Below are 19,543 nucleotides of genomic sequence, written 5' to 3'. Positions count from 1 at the left end.
GAAGCACGTAAGAATGAGGTATGTGGATATGTGGATATGTGGAGGAAGAACAGGAAGGTTTCAGGCACGGTTTCAAGGTACGCGTTGCCACCTCGTCTGGTCGTTTTGACCCGTCAAGCTTGGGACGCGTCACATCTCACTAAGGTTCAGGCGTAAAGCATCAGACGCTCGCTACGTTCGCTACTTATTCACATCTCTCTTCTCACTTTTCCCAACAACAACCTCAAGACTCCCCAACACATCATGGCCTCCCCTTCACAAGAGGAGGGTGAGGCCTTTACGTCCGCCACTGGCGGTCTCGGCTTCGACGTCGCCGTCTTTAGAGCCTACTTAACCACGCTCCTTCCTCCAGGTCCGTGTAACACCACGCCACGCTGACAGTAGTGATGGCGGCGACGAGGCAAGAGCTCGAGTTGGGCCTCTTTAATGACCCGACGTTCGAGGAGAAGACACTCCGCTTTGCGAGTGACGCTGGCTGCCAGGTCGTCTACATCACAAAAGAGAGATACCTCGACGTGGACGAGGACGGTGAGTGTCCCTACCGCTTCGCAGATTCTGGGCTCCGCTCCTTGATCTCCATACCGCCGCCTGTCCCGCCTGCCTCCACGGGGACTGATATGAACATCCGGGTACACGGCCTCGCTGTCAGCTACCAGGCGATGATCTTCCGGACGTGTGACAGGACAGCGTCTCGCTTGCCTCTCGTTCAGTTCAACCCTCTCGCTGGTCCCTCCCCTCACCGGTATCTGTTCTTTCACACCTGACACCAGACCACCCCGTCACCAAGGTCGGCTACAGACTCTCCCTTCCCCCCACACCGCCACACTCGCCTAATGTCCTCTCAACGCTGGCCCTTATCAAGTCATCGCCAACGCTTGACTCGCTCCTTCCTCTAGGGGCACAACTCCACTTCGTCCAACTCTCGGCCGGCTCACTTCCGCATCTTGGCGGCGCCGGTAGCCCCTCGGCGCCCGGGACCGTCATCTCCACACCGACGACCCAGGCTTCGCCGTACGACGGGCTGCACAGTCTTGTGCACTGGGGTGTCGCGCCGTGGTTCGACTCCTACGTGGCCTCCAAGGGCACCGTCAACGATGGCCCCACGACAGGCAAGAAGGGTGGTGAGGCGCAGATGGGCATTCCTGTCACGAAGAAGAAGTTCGCCGAGCTCGAGCTCTCGCTCCTCCACCTCAAGCAGAACGTCGAGATCCCCGAGGTGCATCTCTCGGTGCACCCGGCGATCCGCAAGGCCATTGCGACTTGCCAAGCCAACGGGCAGCGGATATCCGTCGACGCTATCGAGCCGCAGAGCCTTCTCTCTGACTCTGCCTTCCTCAACAAGCTTCAGGCCGACGTCAACTCATGGATCAAGGAGATCCAGACCGTCACCAAACTCCAGCGCGACGTGTCATCGGGCACGGCGTCCCAGGAGATCAACTTCTGGATCAGCATGGAGAACGAGCTCGAGAGGATCGAGGTCCAGCTCAAGGGTGATGAGGTCTCGCTTGCGCTGGATGTCCTTCGTCACGCCAAGCGCTTCCATGCCACCGTTAGCTTTATTGCTGACACTGGTATCAAGGAGGCGACGGACCTTGGTGAGCTAAGGAAAAGCTCCGCGGTGGAAGCTGACGGCAGTGCACAAGTACAACGTCCTCATGAAGGACTTCCCGCTCGACGAGCTCCTTGCCTCGACGGATCTTGAGAAGATCAAGGACTCGATCTGGCAGATCTTCGGCCATGTTAACAAGAAGTTGAAGCTCTCGTAAGTACTTGATGCCAGCCGCATCCTAACGGCAGTCCGTATCCTATCCGCCGCACGCTTCCTCTTGTCGAGGCGATCTCCTCCGACTTCAACGACCAGCTCCTCCGCGTTCTCGGGACCCAGCGCCTGATGTACATGGACTACGCCAAGTTCGACGAGATCATGAACGTGACGGCAGAAGTGTTCTCGACCTGGGACGAGAACATGAAGGACTTCACCAACGTCGCCCGCGAGGGTGAGTTGCCAACGCGAGGCGTGTCTGACGTAGAGTCTCTCGTAAGCGTGCGGAGAAGTTCATCTCTATCAAGATCAACCCGGCACACAACAAGTTACAGGAACGCATCGTGTACCTCCGCGCGTTCCGTCGCTCGCACGAGCAGCTCCGCGTGATGACGAGCTCGGCACGCACCTTCAGCGGCCTGGGCAACGATGTCCCCTTTGACATCGACATGGAGGAAGAGGTCCGCCTTAGCTACGACAGCGTTAAGAATGTCGATGTCCTCGACGTGACTCCTGAGGGTTCCGAGATCTGGTACGCTGCTGAGATCGCCTACAACGATCGTGTTGCACGCATCGAGAACCAGATCATCTCGCGCTTGCGCGACAAACTTGCGACCACTGCGACAGCCCAGGAGATGTTCCGCGTCTTCTCCAAGTTCAACTCGCTCTTTGTGCGCCCTAAGATCCGCGGCGCCATCCAGGAGTACCAGACGCGACTCATCGACTCAGTCAAGGAGGATCTGCGTGACCTCCGACACAAGTTCACGAGCGGCTATCGCAACTCGGAGGCGCAGCACATGTCCGAGCTACGCGACTTCCCTCAGGTCGCTGGCGCTATCCTATGGGCGCGCCAGATCGAACGCCAGCTGCTAATGTACATGAGGCGCGTCGAAGACGTCCTGGGCAAGGGTTGGGAGAGCTACACAGAGGGTCAGAAGCTTCAGGTGGAGAGTGCGGCCTTCAAGGCCAAGCTCGACACCCGACCGTTGTACGACGCCTGGATGGGCGATATTCAGCGCCGCGGTAACCTTGTTGTCGTTGGGCGCCTCTTCGATATCATCAAAACTCGCGCAACCGGTGGCAGCCAGGGCCAGCTTCAGCTCGTCGTGCAGTTTGACACGACGGTCATCAACCTCTTCAAGGAGGTGCGCGCGTTAATCTGGCTGGGTTTCCCCGTGCCATTAAGCATCACCCACCGTGCCAAGGACGCGAAACGCATCTACCCTCACGCTGTCAGTCTGATGGAGTCGGCCCGCACCTACACCCAGACCGTTGACCTCATCGACCACAACCCCGACGTCGCGATCCTCCTTGCGAGCTACCACAACAAGGCGCGTGAGATGATCAACCGCGGTATGAACATGCAGTGGGATCACCTTGTCAACGCGTACGAGAGTCACCGATTCCTCCCGGGGGCAGACGCGCGCGAGAGTCGCCACTTCATCTACGTGCGCGAGTTTGCGAGCTATGTGTCGCTTCTTCACGACAAGACAACCGCGCTTATCGACATCTCGCAGGACATTTCTCGTGTGGTCGAGGAGCTTTCGACGTGTGCGTACAAGCCGGAGTCGTTCTCGGAGCTCCTCACTCAGGTGCAGAAGACGGTCGACCAGCTCAACCTCGAGGGTTATAGCAACCTCGACGCGTGGGTCGCCAAGCTCAATGAGCGCATTGACAACGTCTTGGGCCGCCGCCTGGCCATGGCCATTGAGGCATGGTGTAGCGAGTTCACTAAGGCGGACGAGGCGCTTGACGGTGACGGCGACGCCGACCCGGCTAGCGACGAGACCAAGCGCCTTACAAATATCTCCATCAAGCCGCTAGTCCACGAGGTCCGCATCCGCAACCAGGTCATCTACCTTGACCCGCCAATCGAGCTGGCACGTCTCGAGTGGCTATCGCAGTTCCAGACCGCGCTAGGTGTCGTCTGCAACCTCAACCGCATCAAGAGCTCACGCTACGAGATGACATTGCACGTCGAGGAGGCCACTGCTGAGGAGAAGTCCTACATCGGCCTCCTCACGGCCAACGACCTGCCGCTCGAAAAGCCCCTGTCGCTCATCGAGGCGAAAGTGCAGTCGGTCAGCGCGTACGTCGACAAGTGGCTCCAGTTCCAGTCGCTCTGGGACCTCGAGGCCGAGTACGTGTACAACCGTCTCGGCGAGTCGCTCGCCAACTGGGGCCAGTTGCTGTCGGACATTCGCCAAGCGCGTTCGACGTTCGACACCACCGACACGCGCAAGGACTTTGGCGTGTGTGTCATCGACTATGCCAACGCACAGAGCAAGGTCAACGCTAAGTACGACTCGTGGCAGCGCGATCTCCTTGCGAAGTACGGCTCCAAGCTCGGCATGACGATGAAGGAGGTGCACGCCTCCGTCTTCAAGGCGCGCACAGACCTCGAGACGTACTCAATCGAGGGCAACACCGCGCAGGTTGTTACGTTCATTACGTTCGTGCAGGACCTCAAGCGCAAGGTCGAGGTCTGGGGCCCGGAGATCAACCTGTTCGTCGTAGGCCAGAAGACGCTCGAGCGCCAACGCTACACGTTTCCGTCAGATTGGCTCTTCGTCGACCAGGTCCAGGCCGAATGGGGTGCCTTTTCCGAGATCCTCAAGCGCAAGGATGATTCGATCAAGGAGCAGCTTGCTGGGCTGCAGCTCAAGATCGCCGCCGAGAATAAGATCGTCGACGGCCGCATCCAGGACTTCATTACCGAGTGGGAGGCCAACAAGCCTCTCCAAGGACATATCAAGGCCGACGCCGCGATCATGACCCTCAAGACATTTGAGACGCGCCTCAACCAACTCACGGAGGACTACACGCTCATCCGCCGAGCCAAAGAGGCCCTCGACCTCGAGCACAGCAGGGACGACCGTTTGCAACCAGTCACCGAGGAGTTGCGTGACCTCACGGGCTCATGGACCGCGCTCTCAGGTACATGGGGACGCATCAACGGCCTCCGCGACATCCAGTGGTCGGCAGTGCAGCCGCGCAAGCTCCGCCAGGAGCTCGACAGCGTCCTTGCCGAGACGCGTGCCATGCCCAGTCGCATGCGCCAGTACCCTGCTTTCGAGTACGTGCAGGAGACGATCCGCGGCCTCCTCAAGTCCAACGTCGTTGTCACCGAGCTGCGTTCAGAGGCGCTGCGTGAGCGCCACTGGTCCAAGCTTTACAAGGCTCTACGGATAGCCGCACCTCGAAACCCACTGTCTATGACACTTGGGCATGTGTACGATCTCGACCTGCAGAAGAACCACGTGGCCATTAAGGAGGTCGTGCTCCAGGCGCAGGGCGAGATGGCACTTGAAGAGTTCCTCAAGCAGGTTCGTGAGACGTGGACGTCGTACTCGCTCGACCTCGTCAACTACCAAAATCGGTGTCGTCTCATCCGTGGCTGGGATGACCTGTTCACCAAGTGCAGCGAGCACTTGAACTCGCTCGCCGCCATGAAACTCTCGCCTTACCACCGCGTGTTTGAGGAGGACGCAGCGTCGTGGGAAGAGAAACTCAACCGCGTGCACGTCCTGTTCGACGTGTGGATCGATGTCCAGCGCCAGTGGGTGTACCTCGAGGGCATCTTCTCCGGTAGCGCCGACATCAAGCACCTCCTTCCCGTGGAGAGCTCGCGCTTCCAGAATATCAACTCCGAGTTCCTCTCGGTAATGAAGAAAGTGTACAAGTCACCCTTTGTCCTCGACGTCCTCAACATTCCCGGCATCCAGAAGAACCTCGAGCGCCTCGCAGATCTCCTCACCAAGATCCAGAAGGCTCTCGGCGAGTACCTCGAAAAGGAACGCTCGTCGTTCCCCCGGTTCTACTTTGTTGGTGACGAGGACCTGCTCGAGATCATTGGCAACTCGAAGGACATCCATCGCGTTATGAAGCATCTGAAGAAGATGTTCGCTGGTATCTCGATCCTCCAACTTGACGAGGAGGCTTCTGAAATCCGCGCTTTCGCCTCGCGCGAGGGTGAGGAAGTACCGTTCCGTGTGCCGATCGTGCTCAAGGACTACCCCAAGATCAACGACTGGCTTGCCAAGCTCGAATCGGAGATGCGCCTTTCTCTGGCCTTCCTCCTCTTCGAAGCTGTCAAAGACCTACGCGACATCTTCCGCATCGACGGTGAGCTTGCCGTCGACAGTCTGCTTCAGTGGGTCAGCGCGTATCCCGCCCAGCTTGTCGTCCTGGCCGTCCAGATTGCCTGGACCGAGCTCGTCGAGATGACCATCCCCCAGGGCAAGCTGGAGAGCGCACTCGAGCTCGTCGCGAGAATGCTTGACCTGCTCGCCGACACCGTGTTGCAGGATATCCCTGTGCTCCAGCGTCGCAAGTGCGAGCACCTCATCACCGAGCTCGTCCACCAGCGTGACGCAATCCGTGTCCTCGTCAGTTCCAACGTCCAAGCGACCGACAGCTTCGACTGGCTGTACTACATGCGCTTCTACCTCGACGAGTCAATCGAGGACCCTCTCACCCGCCTTGAGGTGCGCATGGCCGACGCGGTCTTCCCTTACGGTTACGAGTACCTAGGCATTCCCGACCGTCTTGTCCAGACACCTCTCACTGACCGCTGCTACCTCACTCTCACACAGGCCCTGGACAACCAACTCGGCGGCTCGCCGTTTGGCCCCGCTGGTACAGGTAAGACTGAGTCGGTCAAGTCACTCGGCGTGCAGCTCGGCCGCTTCGTGCTCGTCTTCTGCTGTGACGAGACGTTCGACTTCCAGGCCATGGGCCGCATCTTCATCGGCCTGTGCCAGGTCGGCGCTTGGGGTTGTTTCGACGAGTTCAACCGTCTTGAGGAGCGTATCCTCTCGGCCGTCTCTCAGCAGGTCCAGACCATTCAGCAGGGCCTCGCGCAGGCCGTGACGAACCCTAATGTCGACGTCGAGCTGGTTGGCAAGCGCCTCAAGATCAACCCGCGCACCGGAATCTTCATCACCATGAACCCGGGTTACGCTGGGCGTTCGAACCTTCCGGACAACCTCAAGAAGCTGTTCCGCAGCATGGCCATGACTCGTCCGGACCAGGAGCTCATCGCGCAGGTGCTCCTCTTCTCCAAGGGATTCCGCACGGCCGAGGTGCTCGCATCTAAGATCGTGCCGTTCTTCAACCTCTGCTCAGAGCAGTTGTCCCCGCAGCCGCACTACGACTTTGGTCTGCGTGCTCTCAAGTCCGTGCTCGCGTCTGCTGGTATCCTGAAGCGCGACTACCATCTCAAGGCGCAGGACGACGAGGTCGTATCCGACGACATTGCGGAGCAGCAGATCATGATCCAAAGTGTCATGGAGACGATCGTTCCCAAGCTCGTCGCCGATGACGTGCCTCTACTGCGCGCGCTGGTCGAGGATGTCTTCCCAGGTGTTCAGTACATCCCTGTCAACCTCGACAAGCTCAAGTCCCAGATTGCAGAGGTTTGTGCGGAACGTCGCCTTGTTGTCGGCGAGGCATGGCTCGACAAGGTCATCCAGCTGTACCAGATTCAGAACATCTCGCACGGCCTTATGATGGTGGGCCCATCGGGCTCAGGCAAGTCCGAGGCGTGGCAAGTCCTTCTCGCTGCGTTGGAGCGCGTCGACGGCATTGAGGGCACCTCGTATGTCATCGACCCCAAGGCCATCGACAAGGAGGCGCTCTACGGTACTCTGGACCCGACGACACGCGAGTGGAACGACGGTCTGTTCACGCACATCTTGCGTAAGATTGTCGACAATGTCCGTGGCGAGACGGCCAAGCGTCACTGGATCATCTTCGACGGCGACGTTGACCCAGAGTGGGTCGAGAACCTCAACAGTGTCCTGGACGACAACAAGCTCCTCACCCTACCCAATGGCGAGCGCCTCAACCTCCCGCCGAACGTACGTGTCATGTTCGAGGTCGAGCACCTGCGCTACGCGACGCTTGCCACTGTCTCGCGCTGTGGCATGATCTGGTTCAGCGAGGAAGTTATCGACGTCGACATGCTCTGCAAGCACCACCTCAATCTCCTCGCAAGCGTTCCCATCAGCGCCAGCGACGAGGATGCGATGGAGTACGACGCCGATTTTGCTGCGCAGCAAATGGATCTCCAGCGACATATTGCGACGATTCTCGGGCCCTACTTCGAGAAGGACGCGCTTGTGCAGACCGCGCTTGACTTTGCCGCCAAATCGGAGCACATTATGGACTTCACTGTCATACGAGCACTCAACACGCTGTTCTCGCTGCTCAAGGCGACCGTGCGCAACGTCATCGAATACAACGCTCGCCACAGCGACTTCCCCCTTTCCCCCGACAAGGTCGAGTCATACGTGCAACGCCGCCTGCTCCTCAACATCATCTGGTCGCTGGTCGGTGACAGCCGCCTCGACATCCGTGCCAAGCTGGGCGAGGAGCTGCGCCTTATTTCGGGCATCGAGACGCCCGTCATGTCGGCCGGCACCTCGCTCATCGACTACGACGTCAATGTCGCGACCGCCGAATGGGTGTCGTGGCAGTCGCGTGTCCCGACTATCGAGGTCGAGACGCACGCCATTACTTCTGCCGACGTCGTCATCCCGACAGTGGACACCGTCCGCCACGAGGAGGTTCTCTACAGCTGGTTAGCGGAGCACAAGCCGCTCATCCTCTGTGGCCCTCCAGGTTCAGGCAAGACCATGACGCTGTTCAGTGCGCTGCGCAAGCTTAGCAACCTCGAGGTTGTGGGTCTCAACTTCTCGAGCGCCACCACGCCCGAGCTTATCCTGAAGACGTTCGAGCAGTACTGCGAGTACCGCAAGACACCAAACGGCGTCGTGCTCGCGCCTACCCAGATCGGGCGTTGGCTCGTCGTGTTCTGCGACGAGATCAACCTCCCAGCGACCGACAAATACGGCACTCAGCGTGTCATCTCGTTCATCCGCCAGCTCATGGAGCGCAACGGCTTCTGGCGCACTTCGGACCTCTCGTGGGTTACACTCGAGCGTATCCAGTTCGTTGGCGCCTGCAACCCTCCGACGGACCCTGGCCGTGTGCCTCTCAGCCACCGCTTCATGCGTCATGCCCCAGTCGTCATGGTCGACTACCCGGGAGAGGTGTCGCTCAAGCAGATCTACGGCACCTTCAACCGAGCCCTCCTCAAGGTCGTGCCCAACCTACGCGGCAATGCGGAGGCGCTCACGGACGCCATGGTCGCATTCTACATCGCGTCGCAGAAGCACTTCACTGCCGACGTGCAGGCGCATTACATCTATTCGCCGCGTGAGCTCACGCGCTGGGCCCGTGGCATCTACGAGGCGATCAAGCCGCTTGAGACGCTATCACTCGAGGGCCTTGTGCGTGTTTGGGCTCACGAGGGTCTGCGTCTCTTCCAGGACCGCCTCGTCGCCGAGGCCGAGAAGAAGTGGACGGACAACATCCTGGACGAGACGGCGGCTCGGTACTTCCCCAACGCCAATGTCTCCGAGGCGCTTGCTCGGCCCATCCTCTTCTCAAACTGGACCTCGAAGAACTACATCCCCGTCGACCGAGAGCAGCTGCGCGAGTACACCAAGGCGCGCCTCAAGGTGTTCCACGAGGAGGAGCTAGACGTGCCGCTTGTCCTGTTCAACGACGTGCTGGACCACGTCCTCCGCATCGACCGCGTGTTCCGCCAGGTACAGGGCCACCTGCTCCTCATCGGTGTCAGCGGTGGCGGTAAAACGACGCTCTCGCGCTTCGTCGCCTGGATGAACGGCCTCAGCATCTTCCAGATCAAGGTGTCGAACAAGTACACATCCGCTGACTTTGACGACGACCTGCGTACCGTCCTCCGCCGCTCCGGCTGCAAGGGTGAGAAGATCTGCTTCATCATGGACGAGTCGAATGTCCTTGATGCGGGCTTCCTGGAGCGCATGAACACGCTTCTCGCCAACGCTGAGGTGCCAGGCCTCTTCGAGGGCGATGAGCACGCCGCGCTCATGACTGCATGCAAGGAGGGCTCGCAGCGTGACGGTCTCATGCTAGACTCGCACGAGGAGCTGTACAGATGGTTCACGCAACAGGTTGCACGCAATCTCCACGTCGTCTTCACCATGAACCCGCCCGCCAACGGCCTCGCGTCTCGTGCCGCCACCTCGCCTGCGCTCTTCAACCGCTGCGTGCTCGACTGGTTCGGCGACTGGTCCGACCAGGCGCTCTATCAGGTCGGTTTCGAGTTTACCTCGTCTCTCGACCTGGAGTCGCCTACGTATGTTACTCCCTCGCCATTCCCAATCGCGTTTAGAGAGCTCCCGACGCCACCCAACCACCGCCAGGCTGTTATCAACACAATGGTGTTTGTTCACCAGTCGATGCAGGCGATCTCGGCCAAGCTCGCCAAGCGCCAGGGCAAGTACAACCACATTACCCCACGCCACTTCCTCGACTTGTGAGTTTTCTCCGTGATACTGCTAACGCACACCAGCATTAACCATTACGTTCGCCTGTTCACGGAGAAGAAGGAAGATCTCGAGGAGCAGCAGCGCCACCTCAATGTCGGTCTTGACAAGTTGCGCGAGACGGTTACACAGGTTGAGGAGCTGCGCAAGAGCCTCGCCGCACAGAGCACCAAGCTCAGCGCCAAGCAGGAGGAGGCTAACCATAAGCTCAAACAGATGGTGGCAGACCAAGCCGAGGCAGAAGCGTCCAAGGTGCAGTCAATCCAGATCCAGGCCGCGCTCGTGAAGAAGGAGGAGTTACTCGGGGAGCGCAAGTTGGTTGTCGCGGCCGAGTTGGCCGAGGCTGAGCCGGCCGTCCAGGAGGCGCTCAACAACGTCAGCAACATCAAAAAGCAACACCTCGCCGAGGTGCGTTCGATGGCCAACCCTCCAGAGGCCGTCAAGCTGGCGATGGAGTCTGCGTGCTCGCTGCTCGGTCACCAGGTCGACAGCTGGAAGACGGTACAGAGCTTGATCCGTCGTGACGACTTCATCTCGAACATCCAGCACTTTGACACGAACCGCATGAGCCGCGCGCTCCGCGAGCGCATGAAGCGCGACTACATGAGCAAGCCAGGCTATGACTTTGCGACAGTGAACCGCGCTTCGCGTGCCTGTGGCCCGCTCGTGCAATGGGTCATCTCGCAGGTGCGCTACTCGGAGATGCTTGACAAGGTCGAACCGCTGCGCATCGAGGTACACAACCTGTCCGAGGAGCTCGACGCCACTAAGGCTGGCGCCAAGCTGGCTGAGGACAAGACAGTCGAGCTCGAAGAGAAGATCAAGCAGTACCGCGAGGAGTACGCTAAGCTTATCAGCGAGGAGTCGGCGATCCGCAGCGAGATGGAGCGTGTTGAGAGCAAGGTCAACCGCAGTGTCACGCTTCTCGAGAGCCTGTCGTCCGAGCAGACCCGCTGGGATGCAGGTAGCAAGACGTTTGAGAGCGAGATGGGTACCATTGTCGGCGATGTGCTCATCTCGGCTGCGTTCCTAGCCTACTCTGGCTTCTTCGACCAGCACTACCGCGACACGATGCGGCGCACGTGGATGGAACACCTCGACGAGGCCGGTATCCAGTTCAAGGTTGAGCTCGCACTTGCTGAGTTTCTTTCAACCGCCGACGAGCGCCTGGACTGGCAGTCGCACGAGTTGCCTGCCGACAGCCTGTGTGTCGAGAACGCGGTCATGCTCAAGCGGTACAACCGGTACCCACTCATCATCGACCCAACAGGCCAAGCGACGACGTTCCTCCAGAACGAGTACCGCAACCGCAAAATCACGGTTACGAGTTTCCTCGACGAGTCGTTCCTCAAGAACCTTGAGTCGGCGCTTCGATTCGGCAACGCACTGCTTATCCAGGACGTCGAGAACCTGGACCCAATTCTCAACTCGGTGCTGAACCGCGAGCTGCGTCGTACCGGCGGGCGGGTACTCATCCGCATCGGCAACCAGGACATCGACTTCTCACCCGCATTCACGATGTTCTTATCGACGCGCGACCCGTCGGTCGAGTTCTCACCTGACATCTGTAGCCGCGTCACGTTTGTCAACTTCACCATGACACGTGGCAGTCTGCAGACGCAGGCTCTCGACAAGGTGCTCAAGGCGGAGCGTCCTGAGGTCGACCAGAAGCGTTCGGATCTGATGAAGCTGCAGGGCGAGTTCCGCCTGCGGCTGCGCCACCTCGAACGTGCCCTACTGCAGGCGCTCAACGAGTCCACTGGTAGCATCCTCGACGACGACCACGTCATCGAGACGCTCGAGGTCCTCAAGAAAGAGGCCGCCGATGTACAGTGCAAGGTTGAGGACACGGACAAGGTCATGAAGGAAGTCGAGACCGTCACGGCCGAGTATCTGCCGCTTGCGTCGGCGTGCAGCAGCATCTACTTTACGCTCGAGCAACTGGCCACCGTCAACCACTTCTACCAATTCTCGCTCGACTACTTCCTCAGCATCTTTGACTATGTGCTGCTCCACAACCCCAACCTCGCGGGCGTCACCGATCTCGAGGCGCGCAAGGCAACGCTCGTCCACGACCTCTTCCTCGTCACGTACCGCCGCACGTCGCGTTCGCTGCTCCACGTCGATGACATGGTGCTCGCGACGCAGCTCGCCAAGCTCCGCCTGTCGCGTGGCGAGGCGAGCAGCGCGATCACTGACGAGCTCGACGCGCTCATCGAGGTGCCTGTGGGTGAGCATGCTGGTGACCAGCTGCACATTTCGGCCGAGCAGCGCCGCGTGCTCGACAGCCACCTTGGCGCTGAGACGACCAGCGCCCTCGAGGTGCACCTCACATCGTCACCGCTGGACTGGGCAGCCTTCCTCTCTGCCGCTGAGGCCGAGCGCCATATTCCCTGGCCTTGGGCACCAGCTGACAACTTTGTCACAGCCGCTCGCTCCCTTACGCTCGTCAAGCTCTTCCGCCCCGACCGGATCGTGCAGGCGCTTGCCGCATTCGCGGACAAAGCTTTCGGGTGCGACCTCGCTGCACAAACCGAGTACGACCTCGCCACGATCGTGCAGGACCAGGTCAAGGCGAGCAACCCACTCGCGCTGGCCTCGGTGCCAGGCTACGACGCGAGTTACCGCGTCGAAAACCTATGCCGCTCGCTCGGCGTCAACTGGACCTCGGTCGCCATGGGTTCCGTTGAGGGTTTCGCGCTGGCCGACCAAGCAATCGCCAACGCTGCGCGCACGGGCTCGTGGGTGCTGCTCAAGAACGTGCACCTCGCACCTGGATGGCTCGCACAACTCGAGAAGAGACTACACAGCCTGTCGCCGTCGCCGAGCTTCCGCCTGTTCCTCACCATGGAGACGAACCCCGTCATCCCCGTCAACATTCTGCGCCAGTCGCGCATCATCATGAACGAGCCTCCTCCCGGCGTGCGCGCAAACTTGCTCGACACTTTGCGCGGGCTGCCTGCCGCACGCCTCAACACTGGGCCGACTGAGAAGGCGCGCCTCCTCTTCCTCCTTGCGTGGCTCCAGGCTGTCGTGCAGGAGCGTCTCCGTTACCTCCCACTCGGGTGGTCGAAGAGCTACGAGTTCAACGACTCTGACTTTGACGCCGCGTTCAAGACGATCGATTCCTGGATAACGGGGTTAGCCAAGGGCAAGTCGAACGTCGACCCGGCGCAGATTCCATGGGTCGCGCTCCGCACTCTCATCAAACAGGCAGTCTACGGCGGTCGCATCGACTCGGATTACGATCAGCGTGTGCTCGACGCCTTTGTTGACGCTATCTTCACACCGCGCGCGTACGACAACGACTTTGCGCTCGTCAAGCTCGGCGACCGCCCTCTTCTCGTTCCTGAGGGTACTCAGATGAGCCAGTTCATTGCCTGGGCGCAGGCGCTGCCCGAGCACGAGCCACCGTCGTGGCTTAGCCTTCCAGGCACAGCCGAGCGCGTCGTTGCTGCCGCGGAGGGCAATGCAACCATTGTCAAGCTGCGCAAGCTCCGCACAACCAACGATGACGAGGATGACGTGTCGGCGGCAGTCGAGGCGGCGGGTCGCCCCGCGTGGATGACGACGCTCAAGACGAACGCGGAGGAGTGGCTGGGCGCACTTCCCAAGGCCCTCTCGACGCCGGCTTCCATCACCGACCCCATAACGCGCTTCTACGGCCGCGAGACGTGGACCGGGCGCCGCCTGCTCGAGCGCGTGCGCAAGGACCTCAGCGACCTGGTCAAGGTCTGCGAGGGCAGCATCAAGCAGACGAATGAGCTGCGCGTACTCATGACCGACCTCACGCGCGGCAATGTGCCCGCGCACTGGGCGCGATTCAAGATGGTAAAGGGCACAAGTGTGGGGCAGTATGTCGTGGACCTTGTGTCGCGCCTTGCGCAACTCGAACGGATAGCGACCCGGGGCGCAGCTGGCGGCGTATGGCTTGGCGGCCTGTTCCAGCCCGAGGCGTACATCACTGCTACACGACAGGCCGCTGCTCATGCGGCGCATGCGTCGCTCGAGCAGCTTACCCTGAGCCTTGCTCTTGAGAGCGGCGCCGGCGGCAACGGATTCGCGATCGAGGGTGAGTTTGCGACATTCAGGATTCCGTGCTTCCAAATGCTAACTGCAGGTCTGAAACTCCACGGTGCGGCATGGACCGATGGCAAGCTCATGCTCAACGACGGTCAAACCGTCGCGCTCGGGCCTTGCGAGCTTGTGTGGACGCGGGACCTGGCCGCCGGGTCCGCCAAGGTCAACCTGCCAGTGTACCTGAATGGTGACCGGTCCGATGTGCTGTTCAGCGCAGACCTGGACGCGGACGTGAGCGCTTCTGTAATGGCTGAGCGCGGAGTGTGTGTGACGGCCGTGTAAGAGGCAGCAGTGGCTGCCATGGGGAGGTTTGGGCACTGAAGCCACGTTTGAGCAATAATCGGATCGGAACGGGTGGCATGAGTTTTAGTAGTAGTGTTGCATGCAAAGTTGGGTAGTTTAGATCCAAAGAATCGGGTGTGTCTGTGTCGGTGTGGCCCGGGTTGCACATTTGCCGGGTTGTTGCAGAGGCAGAGAAGGGAGCCGAGGTTGAGGGCCGAGGGCCGAGGGCTGCGGTTCTGAGGGCTGAGTGGTGACAAGTTTGTTTCACGTAGCCGGGATGGCGTGCGGGATTGGGTTAATAGGAAATTGCCTGTTAGGTCCCAGGTCCCTGGGATAGTATCTCCAGCAAGCATCGGGTGAGCGGATCAATAATCAAGCTAATGCTCTTGGTCTACCGTACTACCGAACTGGTCATGGTGACGACTGCATTTTTCATTATGTCTCCTTTCGATATATCTTACCTCATCCTTGCTGCATAGCTTGATCTCGACATTCCATATTGGAGCTGGAGCGGTCGAGTCGTTTGTATCATTGGAGCCAGGCAAAGTCGGAATCACGCCCAAGTCGGACCCTCATTGCCCCATCCGCCTCAGCCTGGTCAGGAACCCCAGGCATTCCCCCAGCCCCAGGCCCAGGATAATTTCCGGTCATCCAGCCCCCCCGACCGACTTTCAGTACCTACGTACTGACTGTACCCAAGTCTGTCTCGCCTTGCTTACGATACGCCCCACATCTCCGGCATCCCGACAGTCACCCGTAATCATCTGATCCATCTGATCCATCTGATCATCATCATCATCATCTCCTCATCGTCCCCTTCCGCAACCTATTCTGTTCCACCTGCAGACATCAACGACACATACGTACAGAGGACGATGGCCCACAAAACCAAAGGTCCAGCCCCTGTGCTCCCCGCCATGGGGCTACACAGTTTCCACAATGACTCGTGAGTCATCGCAAACAACCAAATCAGCCGGATGAATTGGAAAGACCTTGAGAAACGTCGAGACGCTGCGTGACTGCACGACAGCCAAGGTGTCAAGTGGAGGCAAGGCTGGAATGGTTGTGTGAGACGAGGCGCACAGACCCGCTAATGGCGTCCATTCACTCCGCTTGCTCGCTTGCTCGTTTCCTCTTCACCTGTTACCAGCTTCCTCCACGCTAGTTCTCTCTCTCTCTTTTGCTTTCGCTCGCGATTCACGCGTATCGCCCACACTCCCAGCTAACCCCAGCCCTCCCTTTGCCGGCGCGTCGACAATGGAACACCCCGAGCCCTCCTCTCTCTCTCTCGGGGAAACCGTGCACTCGACGATATCGCGCTCTTCAGACCCTCGCACATCCCCAGTAACCTCAACACGGGTAATCTCGGAGGCGACACCACAAGGCTCAGTTGGTGACGAGGAGGCAGGGCGTGCGCGCTCGCGCCGCCTCGTATCTGGCTACCGCTTCGGCAACCCACCCTCTCCGTTGGTCGTGAACAACGGGCTTACCATGAGCTCGACTTGTGCGTACGAGGGCGACGACACTGCACTCGAGCTCGAGCGGGACACGCAGCAGAGTGACTCGCCACCTCTCAGCGAGCCAGAAGAGAGTGCACTCGACCACAACGAGTCGACCCTTGGGGGCAAGCCGACCGCAACGCGGCGCCGGAGCGAACGCGCGAGCCACCGCGGCGCTGTTTGGGGAATGGACACGCTCGTCGGGTTAAATGACGGGGAGGCGGACGCGGACGACCGCGCCCCAAAGAGCGAGCATCCCACACAAGCTTATTTGCTCGGGGATGGCGGCGAGCCGGGCCAGTACCACTTCCCTAGACATCGTCTCAAGACGCGCATGAAGGGTGAGTCATGCGCGCCTGAAGTGTATAGCGCCGAGGGCGTAACTGTGTTGGGTGACATAAATCCAGCTGGACGCGCTCGCACTCGCGCCACGTCCGCTTGATAAACGCTAACACCAGACGAGTCCAAGATCCCACTCGTCATCGTGGCGTGTGGCTCGTTCTCGCCACCCACCTACCTCCACCTTCGCATGTTCGAGATGGCCAAAGACGAGATTGTCGAGTCGGGGACGTACGAGATTATGGCAGGCTACTACTCGCCCGTGTCGAGCTACTACAAAAAGGCTGGGCTTGCGCCGGCGATCGACCGCGTGCGGATGTGCGAGTTGGCCGTCGAACACACGTCGACGTGGCTCATGGTAGACCCCTGGGAGGCCGGGCAACCAGAGTACCAGCGCACGGCCGTTGTACTGGAGCACTTTGAGGAGATGCTGAACGGCAACGGTGGCGTCTACATGGCGGACGGGAGCAGGCGGAGGTACAAGGTCATGCTGTTGGCCGGTGGCGACCTCATCGAGAGCTTTGGCGAGCCGGGCGTGTGGGCCGAGCCAGATGTGAGTGGTGACAATGGCAATCCAGGAGGAACAGCTGCTTGTGGAACAAATTGCTGACTCCAGCTCCACATCATCCTCGGACGCTTCGGGTGCCTCATCGTCGAGCGTGCCGGTTCGGACGTGTGGGCGTTCCTTCTCTCGCACGACATCTTGTATCATCACCGGTGAGCACCTCTCTCCTGAGCGCCCTAACGACTAGTCGCAACGTCATAGTGATCAAGCAGCTGATCTATAACGACATTTCGTCCACAAAGGTGCGCCTCTTCGTCCGCCGCGGCATGAGCATCAAGTACCTCCTGCCCAACTCGGTCATCCAGTACATACACGAGCACAAGCTGTATCGTGAGCCGGACCGCAAGATGATCGGGGGGTGAGGTCGGCGTGTCGCGTGTCGTGAGCGGCGTATCCGTCTGTACCAGACTGCCAGACAAGAATAGATTACTGAGGGCGCCGGGAGCGGCGTGCTTCTGCACAGTGGAGCGTTACTAGCTCAGGCTCAGCCGCGCGCCTCAGCGTAATACGAGGACCGACGAAATGTAGGAGTTTGTACTACCACCATCTTTATCTGGACTTAGACTGGTTACTGCTGCTACACACGACTTCAGAGAGGCCAGCGCGCTTACCGATATCCGGACCGTCAGTGAAGCAGGCGGGCATGACTTCACTCCACGCTGCACCCTTCTGTGCGTACTGGAGGTGATCAGTGTATCAGAATCAAGTACAGGATAGAACAAACATGGTTGCAGCTGGAGCGGGCGGGACCTGATAGCCGCCAGAATTGATCGAGTCGGAAAAAAGAGCCCGTTATCCGACCTCCACTCGTAGAGCCAACTCTGCCAGTTCAATACACCCGACACCATCACTCTTCAACCATGTCTCAAAACAACACCAAAATGGGCTACACTCTCGGCGTTCTCGGTACGTAAGATGTGGCTTTTGCTTGTGGATGGCACCGAGTTGCCTGAGGGCTTGGGCTTGAGCGCTTGAGGCGGCAACGCCGGACTAGTGGGACCAGCGGCTTCCGCCCTCGGTTGAAGAGCGTCCCAGCTACTCGACAAGGTGGGGTGGGGGAGTAGCGCATCAACCGTATGGCCGCGAATGTGCTTGGCACGTCCTTTTGTGCTTGTTCGATGCGCTTCTGGCCGCGTTGTGGGCTTGTTGTTCTAGCTCTCTCACCATCTACCCGCGCCCTCTTCTATGACGCCCCAATCCCAACAATGCATTGGATTCCCGAACTCCGTCGCAAACCCAGCCCTCATCCAGGTTGATCCGCTCGCTGTGATCCCGCTGACTCCAGGCTGTGGCACGATGGGTGTCGCCATCCTCTCGGGTGTCCTTTCCTCCCTCGAGGCTCGCCTCGCCTCCTACCCCAATGGCCGTAACACTCCCCGCGAGCCCACATCCGGCATCTCTACTCCCACCGCCAGCATGTTCCTTGAGGCTCCGGAGGAGACGCTTCCCATGAAGTTCGTTGCGACTGTTGGGCGCGAGGAGACGGCCCGTAAGCTGCGCAAGACGTTTGAGAACCACAACTCGCTCGGTGCGGGCGTCGACGTGCGTTGCGGCAAGGGTGCCAACGTCTCGGCGGCGCGCGACGCAGATGTCATCCTCATCTGCTCCAAGCCGCAAATCGCAAAGTCTATCCTTGAAGAGGAGGGGATGAAGGCTGCGGTGGAGGGCAAGATGGTGGTTTCTATTTGCGCAGGTGTTACTATTAGCCAGCTTAAGAGCTGGGTGCCAGAGAGCACGCTTGTTGCGCGAGCTATGCCCAACACGCCTTGCAAGGTGAGTTTGAGGAGGACTTTGGACTTGTCATCCTTCGGCCACAGCGAGGGACTCGGCTAATGGCAGATCCGCGAGGGCATGACGATTGTCACCCCCCTTCCGGACCCCAAGTCGCGCTCGCTCATCCTCGCAATCTTTACGTCGTGTGGCCGTTGCCGCTTCCTCGACGAGAAGCACTTTGACGCCTGCACTGCGCTTGCGGGCTCGGGCCCTGCGTTCGTCTCGCTCGTCCTCGAAGCCATGGCCGATGGTGCGGTCATGATGGGTCTTCCCCGCGCTGAGGCATTGGAGATTGCTGCACAGAGTGAGTTGCTTTGCTTCCGATTCCGAGGACCTGGTCGGCTCGGGTTCCGTTCATTGCCGCGGCCAGTGAGATAATCTACACACAGCTGGAAGAGAGTACGCAGTTGCGGTCAAAGTTGCGGTGAAAGGAATGTTGGTGGATTGCACGCCGCAGACTCGGTCATCGACACCAACGTCGCCCCTTGAAGCCTCGGCCGCCATCTGCCCTGACTTGGCCGTCGGCCGCCATCTCAAACTGCGCGCTCCTATGCTGCATGACTAACGCGCAGCTATCCAGGGAACTGGCCGTATGGCGCTCTATGGGGGCCTGCACCCAGCGCAGCTCAAGGACAGCGTCACCAGTGAGTAGTTTCTAGTTGGTTTGCTTACGCCAGCGCCGGGCGGTTGCACGATTGCGGGCCTGCTTACGATGGAGGACGGGCGTGTGCGTTCGACGATGGCGCGCGCAATCCAGGTGGCGACCAACCAGTGAGTGTGTTGATGTTATGCATCTGACGGCAGCGCTGCGGGCCTGGGCCAGGACAAGAAGTAGGCCCGCCCGGATGTTGGGTAGTGTGGTGGG

The 19,543-nt window shown here is 59.8% G+C and overlaps 3 protein-coding genes across 3 annotated transcripts; all 3 read left to right on the top strand.

Moving 5' to 3' along the window:
* Positions 1-243: 243 nt before the first annotated feature.
* DYN1 (uncharacterized protein) lies at positions 244-14,502 on the top strand (the record flags this gene model as incomplete). Its single annotated transcript, XM_060601457.1, has 8 exons — positions 244-352; positions 385-528; positions 771-1,595; positions 1,636-1,762; positions 1,798-1,997; positions 2,033-10,130; positions 10,167-14,212; positions 14,261-14,502. The coding sequence occupies 8 exons, from the start codon at positions 244-246 to the stop codon at positions 14,500-14,502; spliced, it is 13,791 nt and encodes a 4,596-aa protein (XP_060457948.1).
* Positions 14,503-15,419: 917 nt separating this feature from the next.
* On the top strand, positions 15,420-17,433 carry NMA1 (uncharacterized protein; the record flags this gene model as incomplete). The annotated part of the gene is made up of 6 exons (XM_060601454.1): positions 15,420-15,448; positions 15,735-16,342; positions 16,460-16,893; positions 16,957-17,057; positions 17,093-17,263; positions 17,394-17,433. The coding sequence occupies 6 exons, from the start codon at positions 15,420-15,422 to the stop codon at positions 17,431-17,433; spliced, it is 1,383 nt and encodes a 460-aa protein (XP_060457947.1).
* Positions 17,434-17,765: 332 nt separating this feature from the next.
* Positions 17,766-19,513, top strand: PRO3 (uncharacterized protein; the record flags this gene model as incomplete). Its single annotated transcript, XM_060601453.1, has 6 exons — positions 17,766-17,811; positions 18,191-18,678; positions 18,745-18,982; positions 19,251-19,322; positions 19,356-19,449; positions 19,483-19,513. The coding sequence occupies 6 exons, from the start codon at positions 17,766-17,768 to the stop codon at positions 19,511-19,513; spliced, it is 969 nt and encodes a 322-aa protein (XP_060457946.1).
* Positions 19,514-19,543: the final 30 nt, after the last annotated feature.

The sequence above is a fragment of the Cutaneotrichosporon cavernicola genome (genome assembly GCF_030864355.1).
Source record: "Cutaneotrichosporon cavernicola HIS019 DNA, chromosome: 5".
Classification (NCBI taxonomy): domain Eukaryota; kingdom Fungi; phylum Basidiomycota; class Tremellomycetes; order Trichosporonales; family Trichosporonaceae; genus Cutaneotrichosporon; species Cutaneotrichosporon cavernicola.
This window is presented reverse-complemented; position numbering and strand designations above follow the sequence as displayed.